The sequence below is a fragment of the Macaca fascicularis genome, chromosome 17 (genome assembly GCF_037993035.2).
Source record: "Macaca fascicularis isolate 582-1 chromosome 17, T2T-MFA8v1.1".
In the NCBI taxonomy this organism is placed as follows: Eukaryota; Metazoa; Chordata; class Mammalia; order Primates; family Cercopithecidae; genus Macaca; species Macaca fascicularis.
The window spans coordinates 85,628,354-85,648,573 of NC_088391.1; the positions used below are offsets into that span (position 1 = coordinate 85,628,354).

The following is a 20,220-nucleotide window of genomic DNA, read 5'->3' on the forward strand; positions in this document are numbered from 1 at the left end:
CTAACACGGTGAAACCCCGTCTCTACTAAAAATACAAAAAAAAATTAGCCAGGCGTGGTGGCGGGCGCCTGTAGTCCCAGCTACTCGGGAGGCTGAGGCAGGAGAATGGCGTGAACCCGGGAGGTGGAGCTTGCAGTGAGCCGAGATCGCGCCACTGCACTCCAGCCTGGGCGACAGAGTGAGACTCCTTCTCAAAAAAAAAAAAAAGATAATTTTATCTTGCCTCTAGCATGGATGCTAGAAATTTGCATTTTTATTATCAACAGTTTAGAAAAGTTTGTTTCAGCTTCACAATTTGACTAGGTGATGCAAATTTTTAGAATAATAGACAAATTTAGGAAACTCTCTACCAAGTTTTTTTTTTCAACAGAAGAACTCTAAGAATGCAAGGTATTTCAAATTATCTTGAGTAGTGACTAGTCTTAAATATTTGAATTGATTGATTCTATTAGAATTGAATTGATTAAGTAGTTGTTGATTCCCTCATTATAGTGATGGCACATATAAAACATGATTTTATACACAGTAATATTTATTATTTGTAGAACACATTTATACCCCACAATTACAGAAATTCTAATATATTCTATTTCTGTTTGATTCCTATAATAAACAATGCTAAGTTTATATGATTAATATTTTAATGTTTTATTAATTAATTAATTAATTTATTGAGACAGGGTCTCATTATGTCACCCAGGCACAATCATGACTTACTGAAGCCTCTATCTCCCAGGCAAAAGTGATTCTCCCACCTCAGCCTCCTGAATAGCTGGGACCACAGATGTGTGCCACCACATCCGGCTATTTGTTTAATTTTTTGTAGAGACAAGGTCTCACTATGTTGCCCAGGCTGGTCTTGAATTCCTGAGCTCAAGCGATCCTCCCACCGTGGCTTCCCAACATGCTGGGATTACAGGTGTGAGCCACCCTGCCCACCAACAATGATAAATTTAAAATCAATACGTTTGTTGCATTATCAAGCTAAGAACTTACATTTAGGCAGTAAGAACTGACTTCTCCCTTAACCATTTCATGCCTGACTATGTGGAAACAATTTCCAGAGACTAGCTTCTGGCTTCACACATCTAAAGTTGTTTCCCAAAGTTATCATGGCCTCATACTTTTATCTAATGACTCAAGTCAAGTCAGAAGTGTGAGAATCCCTGGAAGCCATTTCTACTCGGATGGGTTACATTAATTACACCCAAATGTATACCCATGTGAAAATACATTCCACTAATGGCAGACTAAATGTATCGCCCGACTTCTATTTAGCTGGATCCCCCAAATGCCCTCAGTCACTCCAAGGCTGTCTGACACAAAGGAAGTGTGACAGAAGGAAAGAGACTGTAGTCTTAACCAATTATGGTTAAAATATCTCACTTTTATCTATTTTACCAAAAAAAAAAAAAAAAAAAGTTCATGTGAGACCATTGCCCGCCAGCCACTCTTCCCTTTCTCCCAGGGCCTTGGAAGTTCTGTGCAGGAGAGGGGCCCTGAAGTTCATTGGCCTTAGAGGGATTCCAAGTTTCGTTGTGTAAGCTGTGCACCAAGCAACTCCCAGAGGCACCCTTTATATGATGCATAACTTGCACAGCCATTTGTGGTAGCCCTGTGTAATAGGAAGCAGAGAAATGGGGCATTAGCTGGAGGACATGAGGTCAAAGGCAAGTTTTATATTAGAATGACATTAAACATATTTGACAACTTGCAGGGCATGAGTATTGACTAATCAAAATGGACGCTCACTCAAAAGAATGGACACTGGGGTCTCAGGCCATATTGATGTGAACTTGTTGACTCCTGGGCATGGTTTGGAGATGTGAAACAGCGGACAGTGTTCCAAAACATTTGGAAATGAAACAATAGAAAAGATAGAAACTGGTGATGATATAGGGGAGGGAATAATGTTAAGTCAAAGTCTTCCGGAAGGCAAGAAGGCATAGGATCCAGAGGTTAGGTGAAGAGGTTGGCCTTAAATGACTGCAAGACACGTCCCGCTTTGTAACAGGAGCAAGTGTGAAACAGGGGCCTGCATATCCAGGGGAAGATCCTGTGTCCTTGGGCAGCTTAACTGGGGATTATCCGAAGCAGCAAGCCATGGGGTTATAGACTCCCTGTTTTGTAATCCAAGAGCTTGTACAAGGGAATGTATTTGAAATGACTGATTATTTCATTGGTATGATGGTTAATTTTGTGTGTCAATTTGCCTAGGCTAACGTACCCAGTTGTTTAACCAAACACTAATGTAGGTGTTGTTATGAAGGTATTTTGTAGATGTGACGTTAACATCTACAATCAGTTGGTTTTTAAGTACAGGAGACTACCCTTGATAATGCAGATGGGACTCATCCAATCATCTGAGGCCCTTAAGAGGAAAAACTGAAGTCTGGAAGCAGAGTTTCTTTTTTCCAGGAAACTTCAGTATACATATACATGTACATGTACATTTACATATACATGTACATATACATATAAATGGAGACAGAGAGAGCGAGAGGGAGGGAGAGACAGAGAGTTTCGCTCTTGTTGCTGAGGCTGGAGTGCAACGGCGCAATCTCAGCTCACAGAAACCTTTGCTTTCCAGATTCAAGCAAACTTCCTGCCTCAGCCTCCCGAGTAGCTGGGACTACAGTTGTGTGCCACCATGCTCAGCTAATTTTTGTATTTTTAGTAGAGACGGGGTTTCACCATGTGGGCTAGGTTGGTCTTGAATGCCTGACCTCAAGTGATCCACCTGCCTTGGCCTCCCAAAGTGTTGGGATTACAGGCATGAGCCACTGTGCCCAACCTATAAATATATATTTTATACATGACTAGAATTCTCTGCAGCCACAGGTGGAATGTCAAGTACTGCTTGTTAGTAGGAGTATAGAAATCGAACTCTTCCCCAGTACCACCTGGAGGCTCAACTGGAGAGGCTAAACCAGTTAGGCTCAACCAAAATCTCTGAAATATGATAAAAATCAAAGATAGGAAGAGTCTTCTTTGCTATTTTATTATATCAGGGTTTCTCAAGCTCACACTATTGACATTTGGAGCCAGGTAGTTTTTGGGGTTCTTTTGTTTTTTCTTTGTTTTTGGTTGGGATCTGAATCGTGCATTGCAGGATGTTTAGCAGCCTCCTGTCCTTTACCCACTACATGCCAGGAGACAATCAAAAGCATCTCCAGACATTGCCAAATGTTCCCTGGGGGGCCAAAACTGTCCCAGTTGAGAACTACTGTGTTACACTAAGTGTGTGTGATACTTAGGGTCGATCTTTTTCTGTCGTGAGTCTGTGATCCAGAATTATTTGCATTTATCCCAGGAGATGTTTTGGTTTTTGTGCATTGACCAAGGCTTGACTTTAATGTCTATGAGAAGTTATGCAGGGATGAAGGTGTCATGACATCCCCTCACCCTCCTCGCACCCCCCTTCTGACGAAGTTCCTATCGCTGCAGCCAGAGACTTCAGAACACTGAAAAACTCAACTCTTGGGAGGCAACACTCCGCAGGGCCCATTATGTCCACAGAAACCTGAAGGGGGAGGAGGGTTTTGAGTGTGAAAGCTCTTAACTAACAGATTGTTAGAACTGAGTTGTGAAAGTTGAAGTAATGAGTTTCTATTTTAAATGACAAAAGCAGGTATTATTTTAGGCGAGAGTATATTTAGCAAACTTGTTGCTTCAAGAAGTTGGTGGAAGTTGAAAATAAAATTAATTGTAAGAAAGTAGAAAGTAGAGGCCGGGCGCGGTGGCTCAAGCCTGTAATCCCAGCACTTTGGGAGGCCGAGACGGGTGGATCACGAGGTCAGGAGATCGAGACCATCCTGGCTAACACGGTGAAACCCCGTCTCTACTAAAAATACAAAAAACTAGCCGGGCGAGGTGGTGGGCGCCTGTAGTCCCAGCTACTCGGGAGGCTGAGACAGGAGAATGGCGTGAACCCGGGAGGCGGAGCTTGCAGTGAGCTGAGATCTGGCCACTGCACTCCAGCCTGGGCGACAGAGCAAGACTCTGTCTAAAAAAAAAAAAAAAAAAAGAAAAGTAGAATTAATTGTAAGAATTGTTTATGGATGGGAGTGGTGGCTCATGACTGCAATCCCAGCACTTAGGAAAGCCAAGACAGGAGGATTACTTGAGGCCAAGATTTTGAGACCAGCCTGGGCAACAGAGCAAGACCCCATCTCTACTAAAAAAATACAAAAAGTAAGCTAGGTGCCATTGTGCATGCCTACAGTTCCAGCTACTTGGGAGACTGAAGTGGGAGGATTGTCTGCGCCCAGGAGTTTGAGGCTGCAGTGAGCTATGATCATACCAATGCACTCCAGCCTGGACGACAGAGCTAGACCTGTCTCTTGGGGAAAAAAAAAAGAAAAAGAATTGTTTTTAACAAATGTATGACTAATAGTAAGACAAAAAGGGTGATATGAACATTTGGGAGGAGTATCTCTAAACTTTCTGACATATAAGAGGCAACTGCATGCAACTCAGACACCACAGTGAGATACCACTTCACACTCACTAGTGTGGAAGAACTAGCTAGAATCAACGAAACTGAAAATAACAACTATTGTCAAGGATATGGAGAAATGGGAACCTTCATAGATTACTGGTACAAACGTATAATGGTGTAGCCACTGCGGAAAACAGTTTGGCAGTTCTTTAAAATTCTAAACATAGAATTACCATATGACCCAACAATTCCACTCCTAAGTATATACTTTAACCAAAATCATTGAAAACATATGTCCACACAAAAACTTGTACACAAGTGTTCACAGAAGCATTATTCACAATAGCCAAAAAATAGACACACCCAAATGTTCATTAACTCTGACGAATACAAAACAAAATGACTTATATCCATACAATGGAATATTATCCAGGTATAGAAAGGAATACACGCTACAACAGGGATGAACCTTGAAAGCCTTATGCTAAGTGAAATTAACCAGACACAAAAGGCTACATTTTGTACAATTCCATTTATATGGAATGTACAAAATAGGCAAATCCATAGAAACAGAAAGTAGATTAGTGGTTGCAGGTGCTGAGGGCAGGGGATAGAATTAAGACTGATTACTAATAGGTACAGGGTTTCTTTTTGAGGCAATGGAAATGTTCTGGAATTAGATAATGGTAATGGTTTTGCTATTTCATGATTATGCTAAAAACTAACTTTTAATAATCCACTCAAGTGAATTGTGCACTTTAAAATGGTGAATTTTATGCTGTGTGAATTGAATCTCAACTTTTTTTAAAAAGAGGCAACATCAGAATCCTAGAATTGGAAGAGTCCCCTGAGAATTGTGTGGTCCAAACTTCAAGTCTGGTAGCTGAGAAATTTTAAGTGTATTTTCCAAGAAATTGTCTTTAAAAATAAATTTGAAGCAGGTTTCTATTTTGCTTAGAACCTAAGGAGACTTGAGAAGGACAGCTGGCGTTAAAAATCTTATGAGCCCCAGGACAGGGTGGTACAGACCATATCTGTAGTAGCCAGGTCAACATAGTGAGACCCCTTCTCTACACAAAATTACAAAGAAAAATTAGCTGAGCATGGTGGCACATGCCTATAGTCCCAGCTACTCCACAGGCTGAGGGGGAAAGATCGCTTGAGCCCAGGACATCAAAGCTACAGTGAGCCCTGATTGCGCCACTGTACTCCAGCCTAAGTGACAGAGAGAGACCCTATCTCAAAACAAACGAACAAACACACAAAACCCCAGACCATATCTGTAGATTCATCATTTAAATAAACAAATATTGGCTGGACACAATGGCTCATGCCTGTAATTCTAGCACTTTGGGAGGCCAAGGTGGGCAGATCACTTGAGGCCAGAAGTTTGAGACCAGCCTGGCAAACATGGTGAAACGCCTTCTCTACTGAAAATACAAAATTAGCTGGGCGTGGTGGCATGTGCCTGTGATCCCAGCTACTCACGAGGCTGAGGCATGAGAATCTAGAATCACTTGAACTCAGGAGGTGGAGGCTGCAGTGAGCCGAGATCACAACACTGCACTCCAGTCTGGGTGACAGAGTAAGACTCTGTCTCTAAATAAATGAATAAACAAATGAACAAACAAACATTTACTGAGGGCCTACTCTGTGCAAGGCACTTTTCTAGGTGCGGGGGATTCATCAGGAACTCAACAGACAAAAAGAAAAAAGAAAAAAAAAAAGCCCTGGCTCCATGGAATTGAACCTCTAATATAAGTCCTTCCTAGATAGTACTTTTTAAAAGCTGTGTTGTCAGACTAGTGCACATTTAGAAATCAAAACCAGTTTTCATAAGGAATGGTTGAATAAACTGAGCATTTTCACCTTTAGAAAGGGAAGATTGAGAGGGAACATGATAACTGGCTTCAAAAGCTGTTTGGAATGGAGAGTCGTTTCATTCTCCACTGCTCCCAAGAGCAGAGCTCGCATTAAAGGGTAAACGTTACAGAGAGGTGGATTTGGGCTTCCGTAAGAGGAAGACTGAAGATTCACATTATTGTGTGTCTACTCAGTAGCAAGCATTCTGCTGGGTATTTTCACCTGTCTTATCTCATTCAGTCCTCACGATATTCCTACAAGGTGCAACAATTAGCCCTATTTTTAAAGAAGAGAAAATGGAGGCTTAGCAAGGTTGTGTAACTACCTTAAGGTCACACACCTCCTCAACGGCCAAGGCAACAGTCAGACCTTGCCTTCGCAGACTCGAGACTTCACACTCCTGACACTGTGCCAGCCGTGCTGTCCTTCCAACATTAATGCTTCCCAAAATGTGCACACTTGTGGAGGAGAAGCCTGCTTGGGATGTAAAGGTACACTGGGAACCCAGTTTCTTTGCAGAAATACTTTATGTGACACTTCATAAAGTACTTTCACACTGTAATATTTCATCTGGCTCACTGGCAACTCAAAGAATATGATTAAAGAAGTAAAATGACATTATTAATAATCCATAGGTTGTGTGGATCCGATTAGACGATGTATGTGCAGAATCTAGCATAGTAGTTAGCAAATACTTCTGAGACTCTGTTTTGTGCCAGGTACTGTGATGTGACCCCAGCCTGGTCTTCATGGAACTTACAGTTTTGTCTGATAAGGAAGGGGCCCTTCATAAGATGTGAGGTCCAACCCATTTCTCCCATCCCCAAGCCCACATTTCCCCTATGTTCTGTTCCTCATTGAATACTCATGTATCCAATCTGTTCTGAATTCAAGTTCTGTTCCTCATTGAATACTCATGTATTCAATCATCCAGCAAAAGTTTACTGAGTGCCAGGCACGATGGCTCATGCCTGTAATCCCAGCACTTTGGGAGGCTGAGGTGGACAGATAATCTGAGGTCAGAAATTCGAGACCAGCCTGGCCAACATGGCGAAACCCTGTCTCTACTAAAAATACAAATATTAGTCTGGCATGGTGGCGGGAGCCTGTAATCCCAGCTACTTGGGAGGCTGAGGCAGGAAAATCACTTGAACCCAGAAGTTCAAGTTGCAGTGAGCCAAGATTGTGCCACTGCACTCGAGTCTGGGCAACAGAGCAAGACCCCGTCTCAAAAAAAAAAAAGTTTACTGGGTGCCTTCTGTGTGCCAGGCACTGCTCTAGGAATTGGAGATAAAGCAGTGAACAAAATGGACAAAAATCCCTACTTTTGTTGTGCTTGCTTTGATGATTACAATAAACGAATATAGATAGAATGTATGTTATGTTTGAAAGTGAAAAATGCTATGAAGAACGAGAAAGCTTGGAAAGGACGTAGGGAATCCTGGGGATTTGGGAGGTTGAAATTTTCAGAAGGTGTTTGGAAGGGCCTCACTGTGAAGGCAACATGTCAGCATTGACTTTGAGCAGATGGGGTGGTGAGCCATGCAGACACTGGGGAAAGCGAACTTGAGGCCAAGGAAGTGCAAATGTGGGGAAGGGAGGGTGTGCTTGGTGTTTGAGCAGCAGCAAGAAGGGCAGCAGGGAGACGAGGCCGGAAAATAAAAAAAGGAAAAGGAAATCCTAGTTGCCTTCCAGTGTAGGGCATGTGGGCATTGTGAAGATGTGGATTTGTACTGAGTAAGATGAGAAGTCATTGCAGGTCTGCCTGCTGTGTTGGAAATAGGAAGGGGAACAAGTGTGCAGTGGGGACACCAGTTTGGGAGGCTGCTGCAGACAGAAATCATTTCCTAAAATGTCCATGCCCTGATCCCTGAAACTTGTGGATATGTTACATTCCATGACCAAAGGCGCCTTGCAGATGTAGTCAAAGTTATGGACTTGAAAATAGGGAGATTGTCCTGGCTTGCTGAAATGGGTCCAATTTCAACCTCCCAAATCCCCAAGAGCTTTTAAAAGCAGAGAGTTTTCTCTGGCAGAAGGAAGAGTCCAAGAGACATAAAGCATGAGAGAGACTTGATTTTCTCTTGTTGAAGGGGGCCACATGGAAACCACTAGAAGGAGCTGAATGTTGCCAGCAATCTGAAGGAAACTGGAAGTAGGTTCTCCCAGGAGCCTCCAGATAAGACCTCAAGTCAGTCTGTGAGACTCAGCACAAGTCCTAGGCAAGCCCCCCAGCTTCTGACCTATAGAACTGTGAGACAATTAAGGGGTATTGCTTTAAGTTGCTAAATGTGTGATAGTTTGTTAGAGCAGCAATAGGAAATAAACACAGAGGTTGTTGCAATATTTGAGGTGGGAGATGATAATGGTTTGGATCTTGGACATATTTTGAAGCTAGATCCCAGAGGATTTCCTACTGGGTAGAATGTAGGTTGTTAGGGAAAGAGAGGAGTCCACAGTGACGCCAAGGTTTTTGCCCTGAGCAGCTGAAAGGATGAAGGTGCCCTTTGCTGAGGTGAGAAGGATTATGGAAGAAACAAATCTGGGTGGGAATATCAGGAGTTTTTTGTTCCATATATATAAAATTTGAGGCGCCTATAAAACATCCAAGTGGAAGTATCTAGGAGGAATTGAATAGATAAGTCTAGATATCAGGGGAGAGGTCTAGACCAGAGAAATAAATTTGACAATTATGAGCATGTAGATTTTTTTTTTTTTTAATGGAGTCTCACTCTGTCACCAGGCTGGAGTGTAGTGGCACCATCTCAGCTTACTGCAACCTCTGCCTCCTGGGTTCAAGCGATTCTCCTGCCTCAGCCTCCCGAGTAGCTGGGACTATAGGCGTGTACCACCATGCCCAGTTAATTTTTGTATTTTTAGTAGAGACAGAGTTTCACCATGTTGGCCAGGCTGGTCTTGAACTTCTGACCTCAAGTGATCTGCCCACCTTGGCCTCCCAAAGGGCTAGGATTACAGATGTTAGCCACCTTGCCTCATCATGAAGATGATTTTTAAAGCCATGAGACTAGATTATTGTGGTAAGCAGAATTCTGACATAACTTCCAATGATACTGCCCTTCTATAATCTCCTCCCCTCGACTATGGGTGAAATCTGTGAATTATCATATCACTCCTGGGATTATGTTATAGCATATGGCAAAAGGGATTTTGCAGGTACAATTAAGGTTATCGTATTAGTCAGCTTGGGCTGTCATAACAAAATATCACAAACTGGGTGACTTAAACAATAGAAATTTATTTCCTCGCAGTTCTGGAGACTGGCAGTCTGAGATCAGGGTGGCAGCATGGTCAGGTTCTGATGAGGGCTCTCTTCCTGGCTTGCAGACGGCCACCTTCTCACTGTGTCCTCTCACAGCAAAGAGAAAAAGAGAGGGCAAGCTCTCCAGCATCAATTTTAAAAGGGCATCACTCCCATAACGAAAGCTTCATCTTCATGACCTCATCTAACTTCAGTTTCCTCCCAGAGGCCCCATCTCTTATAACCATCACATGGGGGATTGGGGCTTCAATATATGACACATTGAGTTCCTAACAGCTACTAATATGTTGATTTCTGAGTTAATGAAAGGAAATAATCCAAATGGATCTAACTTAATTCCAAAGGTCCTTACATCTGGCTGCAGGGAGTAGAGACAAAAGAAGAGAGAAATTTGAAGCACAAGGGATCACATGCACAAGAAATCTTCCATTGCTGGCTTTAAGGTTGGAGGACAGGGGCCAGCCTCAAATGTAAGAATGTGGGTGGCCTCTGGGAGCTGAGAGCAGCTCCCACCTGACAGCTGGCAGGAAACTGGGGCCTCAGTCCTACAATCTCAAGGAACTGAATTCTGCCCACAACCTGAATGAGCTTGAAAGCACATTCTTCCCCTGAGCCTCCAGGTGAGAGCTCAGCCTGGCCAACCCCTTGACTTCAGCTTTTGGGACCTGAACAGAGGACCTAATCACACCATACCTGGACTTCCGACATGCAGATCTAAGAACTAAAAGTCAGTGTCATTTAAGCTACTACATTTGTAGTTATTCATTATGCAGTAATAGAAAACTGATACAATCTCCAAGGGAATGAGTGTAGACAGAGATGAGGAGAGGCTGGTGGGCTAAGCCCTGGGCATCCTAATGTTTAAAGCTAATGAAAAGAGGAGAAACCAGAAGAAAAAACAAAAAGCTAGTAAGGAGAGCACAGGATGGTAGGAGGAAAGTTGATAGACTGTGATGTCCCATAGACCAAATGAAGTGTTTCTGGAAGAAGACAGTAATCGTGTATGTTAAAGATTACTGATAGGTCAAGCTGGATGTTTCTGTTTTATAGATAGGAAAACAAAAACTCTAGGAGGGCAAATTATTTGTCCAAGGTAACATAAATGAACATTTGTAGAACCTGATCTTCTGGCTTCTGGTTTTGTTCTCTTTCATTCACACCATATTGTCTTCACCAATACAATATTTTATTTGAATCTAGTTGAGAACAAGATATTTTGGCTTCTGTTTGTACGTTTATTTGCTGATATGGTCTGGCTGTGTCCCCACCCAAATCTCATTTTGAATTGTAGCTCCCATAATTCCCATGTGTTGTGGGAGGGACCTGGTGGGAGATAAATGAATCATGGGGGCGGTTTTCCCCATACTGTTCTTGTGGTAGTGAAGTCTCATAAGATCTGATGGTTTTATAAGGAGAAACCCCTTTTGCTTGGATCTCATTTGCTCTTTGCCTGCTGCCATGTAAGACATGCCTTTCGCCTTCCATCATGATTGTGAGGCCTCCCCAGCCACATGGAACTGTGAGTCCATTAAACCAATTTTTCTTTATAAACTACCCAGTCTTGGGTATGTCTTTATCAGCAGCATGAAAATGGATTAATGCATTGGCCAAGACAAATAAACGTGAAAGTTTACTACAGCATGAAAACATTGAAATTATCTGACTGTGGGGCTTACTGGACACTCCTTTCTCAGGTCTGAACAATGGTTGTCAATCCTGGGTGTGTACCAGAATCATCAGGGGAATGTTTTAGAAATATAGGTGCCTGAGTGCTAGTCTTACAAAATTCTAATTCAGTAGGCCTTGAGAGAGCCTTGAGTGTCTACGATGGTTAAAAAGCTCACATTGATTCTGATGCTTTGCAGAGCTGGCGGGGGGAAAAAAAAGTTCTAGCGTGTTTTTTGTAATGTGAGTTTAGGGAAAAAGGAAAAAAATACCTGATGGGAGAGGCTCCCTACCTAGCTCTTGATTTTGGGGGCAAGAGTGAGTGAATTCTGGGTTTTATGAAAAATAGAAGAAAACAAGAATTAATTGTTGACATGAAGGAATTCCTCAGGTACCCTTTATATAGATTTGAATCTATCTGTTCACCAAAGTGTTGGAGCAGTATCTTTATGTTGTAAAGTGAATAAATGATTTTCTAGGCTTTAGAAGAAGCAGGTGAAATGTTCCCAATCTTCCTTTCTTTTTCTTGGCATACAAGTAAATTATATTTCCCAGCATTCATTGCAATTAGGTTGGTGTATTTATCCAGAGGAATATGGGCTGGAGTAAAGCCTACCATTCCCAGGCTTAGCATTAAATGCCCTGCAAGAGCCATGGGCTATCACTGCCTGTCAATCAGATCCAGAAAACCCTAGGTGGTGGCCTAGCAACAAAACAAAACAAGTCTAGATCCTGACTCACTGCTTAGAGAGGAACCACATGTTTTGCCTTAGACTATGGCATGCATGAAAAATAAACTTTTAATGTGTCAAGTCACTGAGATTTGGGGTAATTTGTCATTGTAGCTCACAATAATTATCACAACTAATACAGGTTCCTCCTGTATTGTGTTTTCAATGATCTCCTTCCTTTCCCTCCTTATATGCCCAACGAGATATGGACAAGAAAGACAAGATATGAGCCCAGAGGATTTATGACTTAATCGGGTATTTGAATGCTAAGATTTCGGCTTCTTTGAATAGATCTTGCATTTAGATTTGAGTTGACTGAAAAGTGCCTAGTGAGTGTGTAGTAATGTCAGAAGAGAAGAGACAGCTTGGGATGATTAAAGTTAGAAGTGTTTCCAGGCCGGGCGCGGTGGCTCAAGCCTGTAATCCCAGCACTTTGGGAGGCCAAGACGGGCGGATCATGAGGTCAGGAGATCGAGACCATCCTGGCTAACACGGTGAAACCCCGTCTCTACTAAAAAAAATACAAAAAAACTAGCCGGGCGATGTGGCGGGCGCCTGTAGTCCCAGCTACTCCAGAGGCTGAGGCAGGAGAATGGCGTAAACCCGGGAGGCGGAGCTTGCAGTGAGCCGAGATCCGGCCACTGTACTCCAGCCTGGGCGACAGAGCAAGACTCCGTCTCAAAAAAAAAAAAAAAAAAAAAAAAGAAGTGTTTCCAATTGTCTGTAGGTCCAGAAGTTACCAGAAAATACCTTAACACAGACAGAATAAATTATCACAAATATTTATTGAGAGTCAGAGTCTGAACTAGGCACTGAGGAAAGGGGAAGGTGCTATACTGATATACAAAGGCAAATAAGACACCTCTGTTTTTCAAACAATTGTGCTGGTACCGACAAATATACAGAATCACTAAATTCAATTAAGCTAATAGGTGCTTAATAGAACAAAAACAGCAACAAAATACAATTTAAAAAATAGAAGGATAAGAAAAATCCTAAATGGCATCAAAAGTTGATGGGGTAGCCAGGCAAAATAGTTTGAAGCTGTAGTCCCAGCTATTCAGGAGGCCGAGGTAGGAGGATTGCCAGGAATGCGAGTCCAGCCTGGGCAACATAGAAAGACCCCATCTCTAAAAAAATAAGTTATGGAGAATGTGAGACTTGGGCAGAACTTTGAAAGGTGTATAAGACTTTGGGAATGGGCATGGGGGACACAGGTAGGAGAATTACAACACAAGTTCCAGAAAGGGACTCATTTAGTGTGATGTGTATACAAGGATGAATGCAGGTATGTGTGTGGGGAGAGTGGATATAAGATTGGAAAGACAGAAGGAAAAGCTAGGGCTACAGTTCGTCAGTCGCTCCTCCTTCTCTTTCTTCTTCAGTACAAGCACAGACAACAAGAAACTCTTCAGTGCCCTACAGAAGGACAGTTTCAAGTCCTATGGTGTTGTTATGAACATTCCAGAAATCCTTAGCAGCAATGTGACTGCTGAATTCAGAGAGAAGATACATATTTAGCTTACTGCAGCCTCAAACTCCTGGGCTCAAGCAATCCTCCAGCCTTGGCCTCCCAAAGTACTAGGCTTACAGGTGTGAGCCACCAAGCCTGGCTGTAATGTTTGTTTGTATGTTTTTTGTTTTGTTTTGACTGAGGGTGTTTATCAGTGGATGTTTATCTATGAAGGTGGTCAGTAGTGCCGTTCACCAAATAGTTCTGGCTCTCTGCCTACTGGGTACATGGTAGGATTATCATTCTGTGCCCCCTTTGAGGTTTGGTGTGGCCATAAGACCTACTTTGGCCAATGAAATGTGAGCAGAAGTGATGAGTATTGCTTTTGGTGAGAAATTTTAAGAGCTAGCATATGACTGTTAGGCTGTATTCTCCTGTTCAGGTGGTCAGAGAAGCATGTATTAAGATGGAATCTCCACCAGTTGGGATGAGCACAGCCCCTGCTGGAGTAAAAAATAAACTTTTTATATTAAGTCATTGAAATCTGGGGCTTATGTGCCTTTGAAGCTTACCCTTGCTCATAGTGACAAATAAATATTGCTAGTTATAATGATACATGATTGACAGTATATTGATTTCCAACTGAAACTGTTATAATAATATCAGAAAACAATTGCAGCTTGCCTGAAGATTGGAGACTATTAAGTGAATTCCTATCTTTCTTTCTCCTCCTCCATTTTTATTTTGTAGAGACAGGGTCTCCCTATGTTGCCTAGGCTGTTCTCGAACTCCTGGGCTCAAGTGATCCTCCTGCCTTGGCATCCCAAAATGCTGGGATTGTAGGCATGAGCCACCACACCCAGCTGAATTCCTATCTTTCTTGATAAAACTCAATAAAGGGTTGGAGAGGAGTGGAACCAGGAAAGGAGAACAGCAAAGAGCATCCAGTGAGACAGTGGAAAGACTGAGGGTGGAGCCCTCAAAACCAAGTAAAGATCACGGGAGACCATGATCAACTCTGTCAGATGCTGCTGATAGATCAAGTTAGATGAGAACTGACCATTCAATGTAGCAACAGGGGAGTCACTGGGGACCTCGATCAGAGCAAGTTTTGGTGAAGTGGTGTTGGGGAGGGAAGGCAAACCCTAACTGGAGGGATTTCAAGAGAAAAGAGAAAACAGGGAAATAGGGAATATAGACATGTTTTCTTTTTAAGGAATTCATTGTAAAAAGGAAGAGAGCAGAGAAAAAATGAGGTCATGAGAGTTTTTTGTTCTGCTGTTTTGTTTGTTTGTTTGTTTTCAGATAGGGTGTCACTCTGTTATCCATGCTGGAGTGCAGTGGCAGGGATCTTGGCTCACTGCAGCCTCAACCTTCTGGACCCAAACCATCCTCCTGCCTTACTGCCTCAGCCTCCTATGTAGCTAGGACTACAGGCATACACTACCAACACCCAACTAATTTTCTATTTTTTATAGAGATGAAGTCTTTCTGTGCTGCCCAGACTGGTCTTGAACTCCTGGGCTGCAGCAATCCTCCCACCTCAGCCTCCCAAGGTGCTGGGATTATAAGCATGAGCCACCACTCTTGACCAAGAGGTTTTTTTAAAAAGAGGAAATAACAATTTTTTTTATGCTGACAAAAATGATTCAGTAGGGAAGAAAAAGTTTGGTTTCTTTCTTTGTCTTTTCTTTCTTTTTTTTTAAAGAGATGGGGTCTTGCTATGTTGCCTAGGCTACAGTGCTATGGCTATTTACAGCTGCAATCCTACTACTCATCCGTGCAGGAGTTTCAACTTGCTCCATTTCCAACCTGTGCCAGTTCACCCCTCCTTAGGCAACCTGGTGGTCCCTGTCTACCAGGAGGTCAACATATTGATGCTGAACTTACTGTAGTCCTTGACTACATCACACAGTATATTTGCTACCTCTTGCTGTCTAACAAGTCACTCCAAAACTTAATGGCTTAAAACAACAGAAACAGATTATCTTATGGTTTCAGTGGATTTTGAATCCAGGGGGCCTTGCTGGTGAGTACCTTCTAGCTCAGGGTCTCTTCCAAAGCTGCAATCAAGGTGCCAGCTGGGGCTGTATTCATCTCAAGGCTTGCTTGGGTGACTTTTTCACTTAACTGCTGACAGGCCTCGAGTCTTTGCTGTCCTTTGGCCAGATACATCAGCTCTTGCCATGTGGGCCTTTCCATGGAGCAGCTTGCTTCCCTTAGAACAAGAGCTGAGAAAGAGACAGACAGGGTTTGGGGGAGAGAGAGAGGGGGGTGGGAGCAGAAGTCACCATCTGAGAAGGGAAATCACTTGGTCATATTCAATTTGTTAGCAGCAAGTCCAGCTTACACTCAAGTGGAGGAGTTTACACAAAGGCATGAATACCAGGAGGTGGGGATTGAAGTCATCTTAGAGGCTGCCTAACAAAGAAGGAATGAGATCTAGTGTGCAGTGGAGAGGCTGGCCCTTCCTGGGAGCAGGGATTGTTCCTCAGCAGCACAGGAGAGAAGGCAGCGTCTATGGGTACACAGAGCCTAGTAGGTGAGCAGCTGTGTGGGTGGAATGAAGATATTTGCTCATTGGCACCAGGTACCTTGGAAAATGGCAGGAGACAGCATTAGTAACCAGGGCTCACTGTCCTTTGTTGCTCTACTGTACCCTGCGACATAGCCAGAAGGATTCTAAATCCAGCAAAACACAGCTCTCCACCCTCAAATACTTAACAAGGAAGCATTGAAGGTATTACACCAGGGTTTAGCAACACTTTCACTTCCCCGGACTAAGAAAAATGCCAGAAGGCCCACAGGGAACTATAACTAGGAGAAGGAAAATGAGGAGGAGAGATGGGGAGAGAAGAAAAGGTGAGGCATGGTCTGGGGAATCTGCTCTCCACTGGGTTTTCCTGCCTGGCTTTCACTCACTTTTTGAAAGTCACGTTAGGCCGGGCGCGGTGGCTCAAGCCTGTAATCCCAGCACTTTGGGAGGCCGAGACGGGTGGATCACGAGGTCAGGAGATCGAGACCATCCTGGCGAACACGGTGAAACCCCGTCTCTACTAAAAAATACAAAAAACTAGCCGGGCGAGATGGCGGGCGCCTGTAGTCCCAGTTACTTGGGAGGCTGAGGCAGGAGAATGGCGTAAACCCGGGAGGCGGAGCTTGCAGTGAGCTGAGATCCGGCCACTGCACTCCAGCCCGGGCGACAGAGCGAGACTCCGCCTCAAAAAAAAAAAAAAAGAAAAAAAAAAAGAAAGTCACGTTAAACCAGAAGCCTTGACTTCGAACACTTGTGGTTCAAGAGAAAAAGACTTGTTGATGGTTTGTTTTGCTAAGACAGAAAAGTGAGACAAAGTTTTTTCCCCCTCTACTCACCGTATCCCCCAACCTGTCTGTCTGCAGTCATGATAGGGTGGATTTTCAGCCTGGAGGGGCATTCCAGAAACAGCACATTATCAATAAGCTTGTGTTTTGATTTGCAAAGATGTCAGGGAACTTATTACGTGACTAAAATTGTGGAAGGGTATTTCCTTTCATCTATAGTAAAGGGTAGCAAGGTTAAAGGGGTTAGGCTCTGGGGGCAGGTAGACGTCTGGAAGTTCTACTAGTTACTTGATGTGTGACCTTGGGAAAGCGCCTCCTTATCTATACACTGGAAATACTAGTCTGGGAGATTACAGATAAACCTGGGAAAGAGGCATCTAGGGGGCGCCATTCATACAAAATACAAGGAGAAGGATGCCTCCTGGCCTGGTGCGTGGGAGAGGCTCATCTGGCACAAAATTAGGAACTTAGGAAAAGCAGCTATTAGGGGCTTATTGGCATCCCCAAATGACTTAGGTTGTCTATCTTGGTATTGTATAGATAAAATTTCTCCCAGATGGGCTTTGTTTAGCTCTGCACCTCCATCTTTCAGTACAGGACGCCAAATGTCTTGTAGCCCACTACTGACCTTCTTATGAGACAGCATTTTCCCAGCAGAACGGTCTTTGTCTTCTCCTTCACCAGTAGACCCAAACCTCCTCCGAGGCTTGCCCTGCGGTTCTAGAATTGTCAACCTCTGTTCTTCCTGCAAAGAGAAAAGCTCCCAGCCACAGACTAGGGCAGACTTTATGTCCAATAAATGTGATCTGGATGTGGGAAGGCAGCCCAGGACCTGGGCTGGGGCCCGTGGGTCAATAGATGTCCCAAGCCCACACGATTTTCCAGGGAACAGTTTTTAAGAAAAGCCTTGGGCCTTGGGATCTGGGTTGGGTCCCGGGCTTGGTCTCCTCCCCAGCACCTGAGCAGACAAACCCCACTCCTTATCTCAAGGGTCGCCTTTGGGTGAACTCGGACAAATGCTAGGGACCAGGGAGGGGCGGCAAGCTCCAAGTAGCGCTTTCGCCCGGGATGGGAGCTTATCCCACCAACCTAATGACTGGCACGATGCGTGTCTTTTGCGAAGCGCTTCCCACCTCCCCAGCGCTGCTTCGCTCCCGGCACCGCCTGGAGCGCTCAGTCCTGGGGATGCTAAGAAGCCGACTACTTAGACTCGTGGTGTGGGCAGAGGTGGCAGCCCAGGGTGGGACGTGGGGCCTTGTTGGTTTTGCAGAGCAGGAGTCTGCAGGCTTGAGGGAGGCCTTAAGGCCCACGGAAGTCTCATCCCGCCAAGCCTTTACCTCCTCGCTGAGACTCTGAGCTGCGCTGCGGTTGGTGGGCACCCAGTTGCGCCCCGGCCCAGACCGGTCACTCAGTGTGTGCATATGAGAGCGGAGAGACAGAGACCTGCAGGCCATGGGCAGGGGCGGGGCAGGAGCGGGTGGTGAAGCTGCCGAGGCCTACACGTACACTTAGCTTTGTACACTTAGCTTTGTCGCTTCTCGTAGGTTCCAAAGACGAAGACACGGTGGCTTCAGGGACACAAGTCGCAAGGGCTACTTTTCCAAGCGGGAGACGGTGAAGTCTTTGGACGTGTAGTGGGAAGGTGATGATCCCCACAGCAGCCTTTAGGCCCGCAGACTTCAGAAAACAAACGCTTCTGTGGGCGCGGTGTGCCACTCCCCGGAATCCGTGGCTCAACACATTCTTTCCCGCTGGGGGGCCAGGATCTCCACCCCGCACATCCGTGGACACATTTAGGGTCGCCTTTGTTTCGCGCAGTGATTCAAGTTGGGTAACCCTAACCCAGCACTTGGAGAATGGGGAGAATCTCCCCCACCCCCAGCCTCCCGCACCCCAGGTTCCCAAAATCTGAATCTCTATCCTAGAGTGGAGGCAGCTTCTAGAAAGCAAAGAAATGGTGTCCAAAGACCCCGGAGAGTGAGTGCGCGCAGATCCGTGCAGCCTGAGGTACGCTCGGGCACCCAGGTTAGGGTGTGTGTGCGCGGGTCGGGGGGCTCACGGAGACCGCGCTGGTTTAGGCGGACCCACAGTCCCGCCCGCATCTCGAACGAGCCGCCTCGCAGTTCCGGCTCCCGGCGCCCCAGAGAGGTTCAGGGAGTGGTGAGCGCAGCCGCTGCGCGCTCATGTTTATTCACGCGGCCTTGAGCAGCCGAGTTCCAATCCATATTAATCAACCGCTCGACCTACTCAAGTCTAAGTTTATGGGAGAAAACCTAGTCCCCGAAAAGGAAGCACAGCAATCCGAGCTCTGGAAGCACAGGGAAGCCTTGGTCTGGGGTAAAGCAGTTGGCGCCTTTGTCCCGCCAGCCCCTTCTCCAACCAGCCCAAATTTGGGCGGCTGTTTGAGAAGGAGGGTAAGGGCGATGATCTGAGGAGGGCTTATTGATGCCCCCAGGCACTCGCCTCACCACTGGAGCTGGGAACAAGATCCTGAGGTCTTCGGAAGGGTCTACCAGGGGCAGATTCCATTTTCCGGGAAGAAAGAGTCCCACACTTGTACCGACCCCCCTTCTAAAGTCCTATCAGGATTATGATTTATTTTTTCCTAAATTAGCCCCTACGACTTAAGTTTCAGGGTGCACAAAATCTGCTTTCCACCGTGGGTCTGCAGGGGTTAAATTCGCGGGGAGGAGCGGGGAGAGGCTGGCCCTAATTTCAGACACTCTTCTTTCTAATGTGGCTCCAGCCCCAGAGGGAGGGATCGCTGGGACTGGAGGCTGGGTTGTCCTCCAAGACCCTCTCTCCCTTCCAGATCCCTCTATTCCGTGCAGATCCTGCCAGAGCCTGCGTGATCATCGCCTCCCCCACCCCTCCCTCCCCGACCTGGCCAGTCTCTTCTCTCAGGGAGGCACTTTGCGGAGGGGTCAGGGTTGGCGGCCCCTGGGTCCTCCGCCGTCTCCTGATCTTCCGCCAGTCCCTCCACTCCTCCGCCCTGGGCGTGCCTTACGCAGGTGAACCTGAAGGTGCGTCTGCAATGCTGCTGTTCCATTCTCGTTCTCGTAGATTCTTCTTCTATCCTCTCTCTTTGCCTTCCGTTTCGCCCAGCACCCACTTTTCCTACGCTGCTCTGAAGAAGTTCTCTATTTTCTGTCTCAGGCTCTCGGTGCGTCCTTTCACTCGTCTTCACCCGGCCAGTCTATGCAGGCAGAGTAAGGCCATGTAGGCGACCATTCGGATAATCCAATTTAAAAGAAACCCCCTTACAAAAATCCAGCTAAGCGGGAGGATCGAGGGAGAGCGCTCGCGCAAATGTTTGTTGTGCAGAATTCCCCTGTGTTTGTGCGCAGTCCCAACCCCACACAGTCTCCCCTGGATCTTGATGCGCTCCCGCATTGTGATGACTTCCAAATCTGGGGTTTACCACGTGGTGACAAATAAACAGGGGTACACTCCAAACCCACTGGAT

The 20,220-nt window shown here is 45.2% G+C and overlaps 1 protein-coding gene across 2 annotated transcripts; it reads right to left on the reverse strand.

The window, feature by feature from the left end:
• Positions 1-1,434: 1,434 nt before the first annotated feature.
• LOC135968127 (uncharacterized) lies at positions 1,435-20,097 on the reverse strand. 2 transcript variants are annotated; one of them, XR_012426457.1, is made up of 4 exons: positions 17,383-20,097; positions 16,806-16,855; positions 15,471-15,664; positions 1,435-1,615 (listed from the first exon to the last, which is right to left on the reverse strand). XR_012426457.1 is itself a non-coding variant. In XM_074021268.1 (4 exons), exon 1 carries the CDS (start codon positions 18,206-18,208, stop codon positions 17,831-17,833), a length of 378 nt encoding a protein of 125 aa, XP_073877369.1. In that variant the 5' UTR covers positions 18,209-20,097; the 3' UTR covers positions 9,541-9,673; positions 15,471-15,664; positions 16,806-16,855; positions 17,383-17,830. The 2 variants fall into 2 exon arrangements, 1 of the variants encoding a protein (XP_073877369.1); XM_074021268.1 differs by lacking the exon at positions 1,435-1,615 and adding an exon at positions 9,541-9,673.
• Between the last annotated feature and the right edge of the window lie 123 nt (positions 20,098-20,220).

Coding starts and splice junctions, on each gene's coding strand:
- LOC135968127 (XM_074021268.1), bottom strand. CDS start 18,208: ATGGCCTGCAGGTCTCTGTCTCTCCGCTCTCATATGCACACACTGAGT.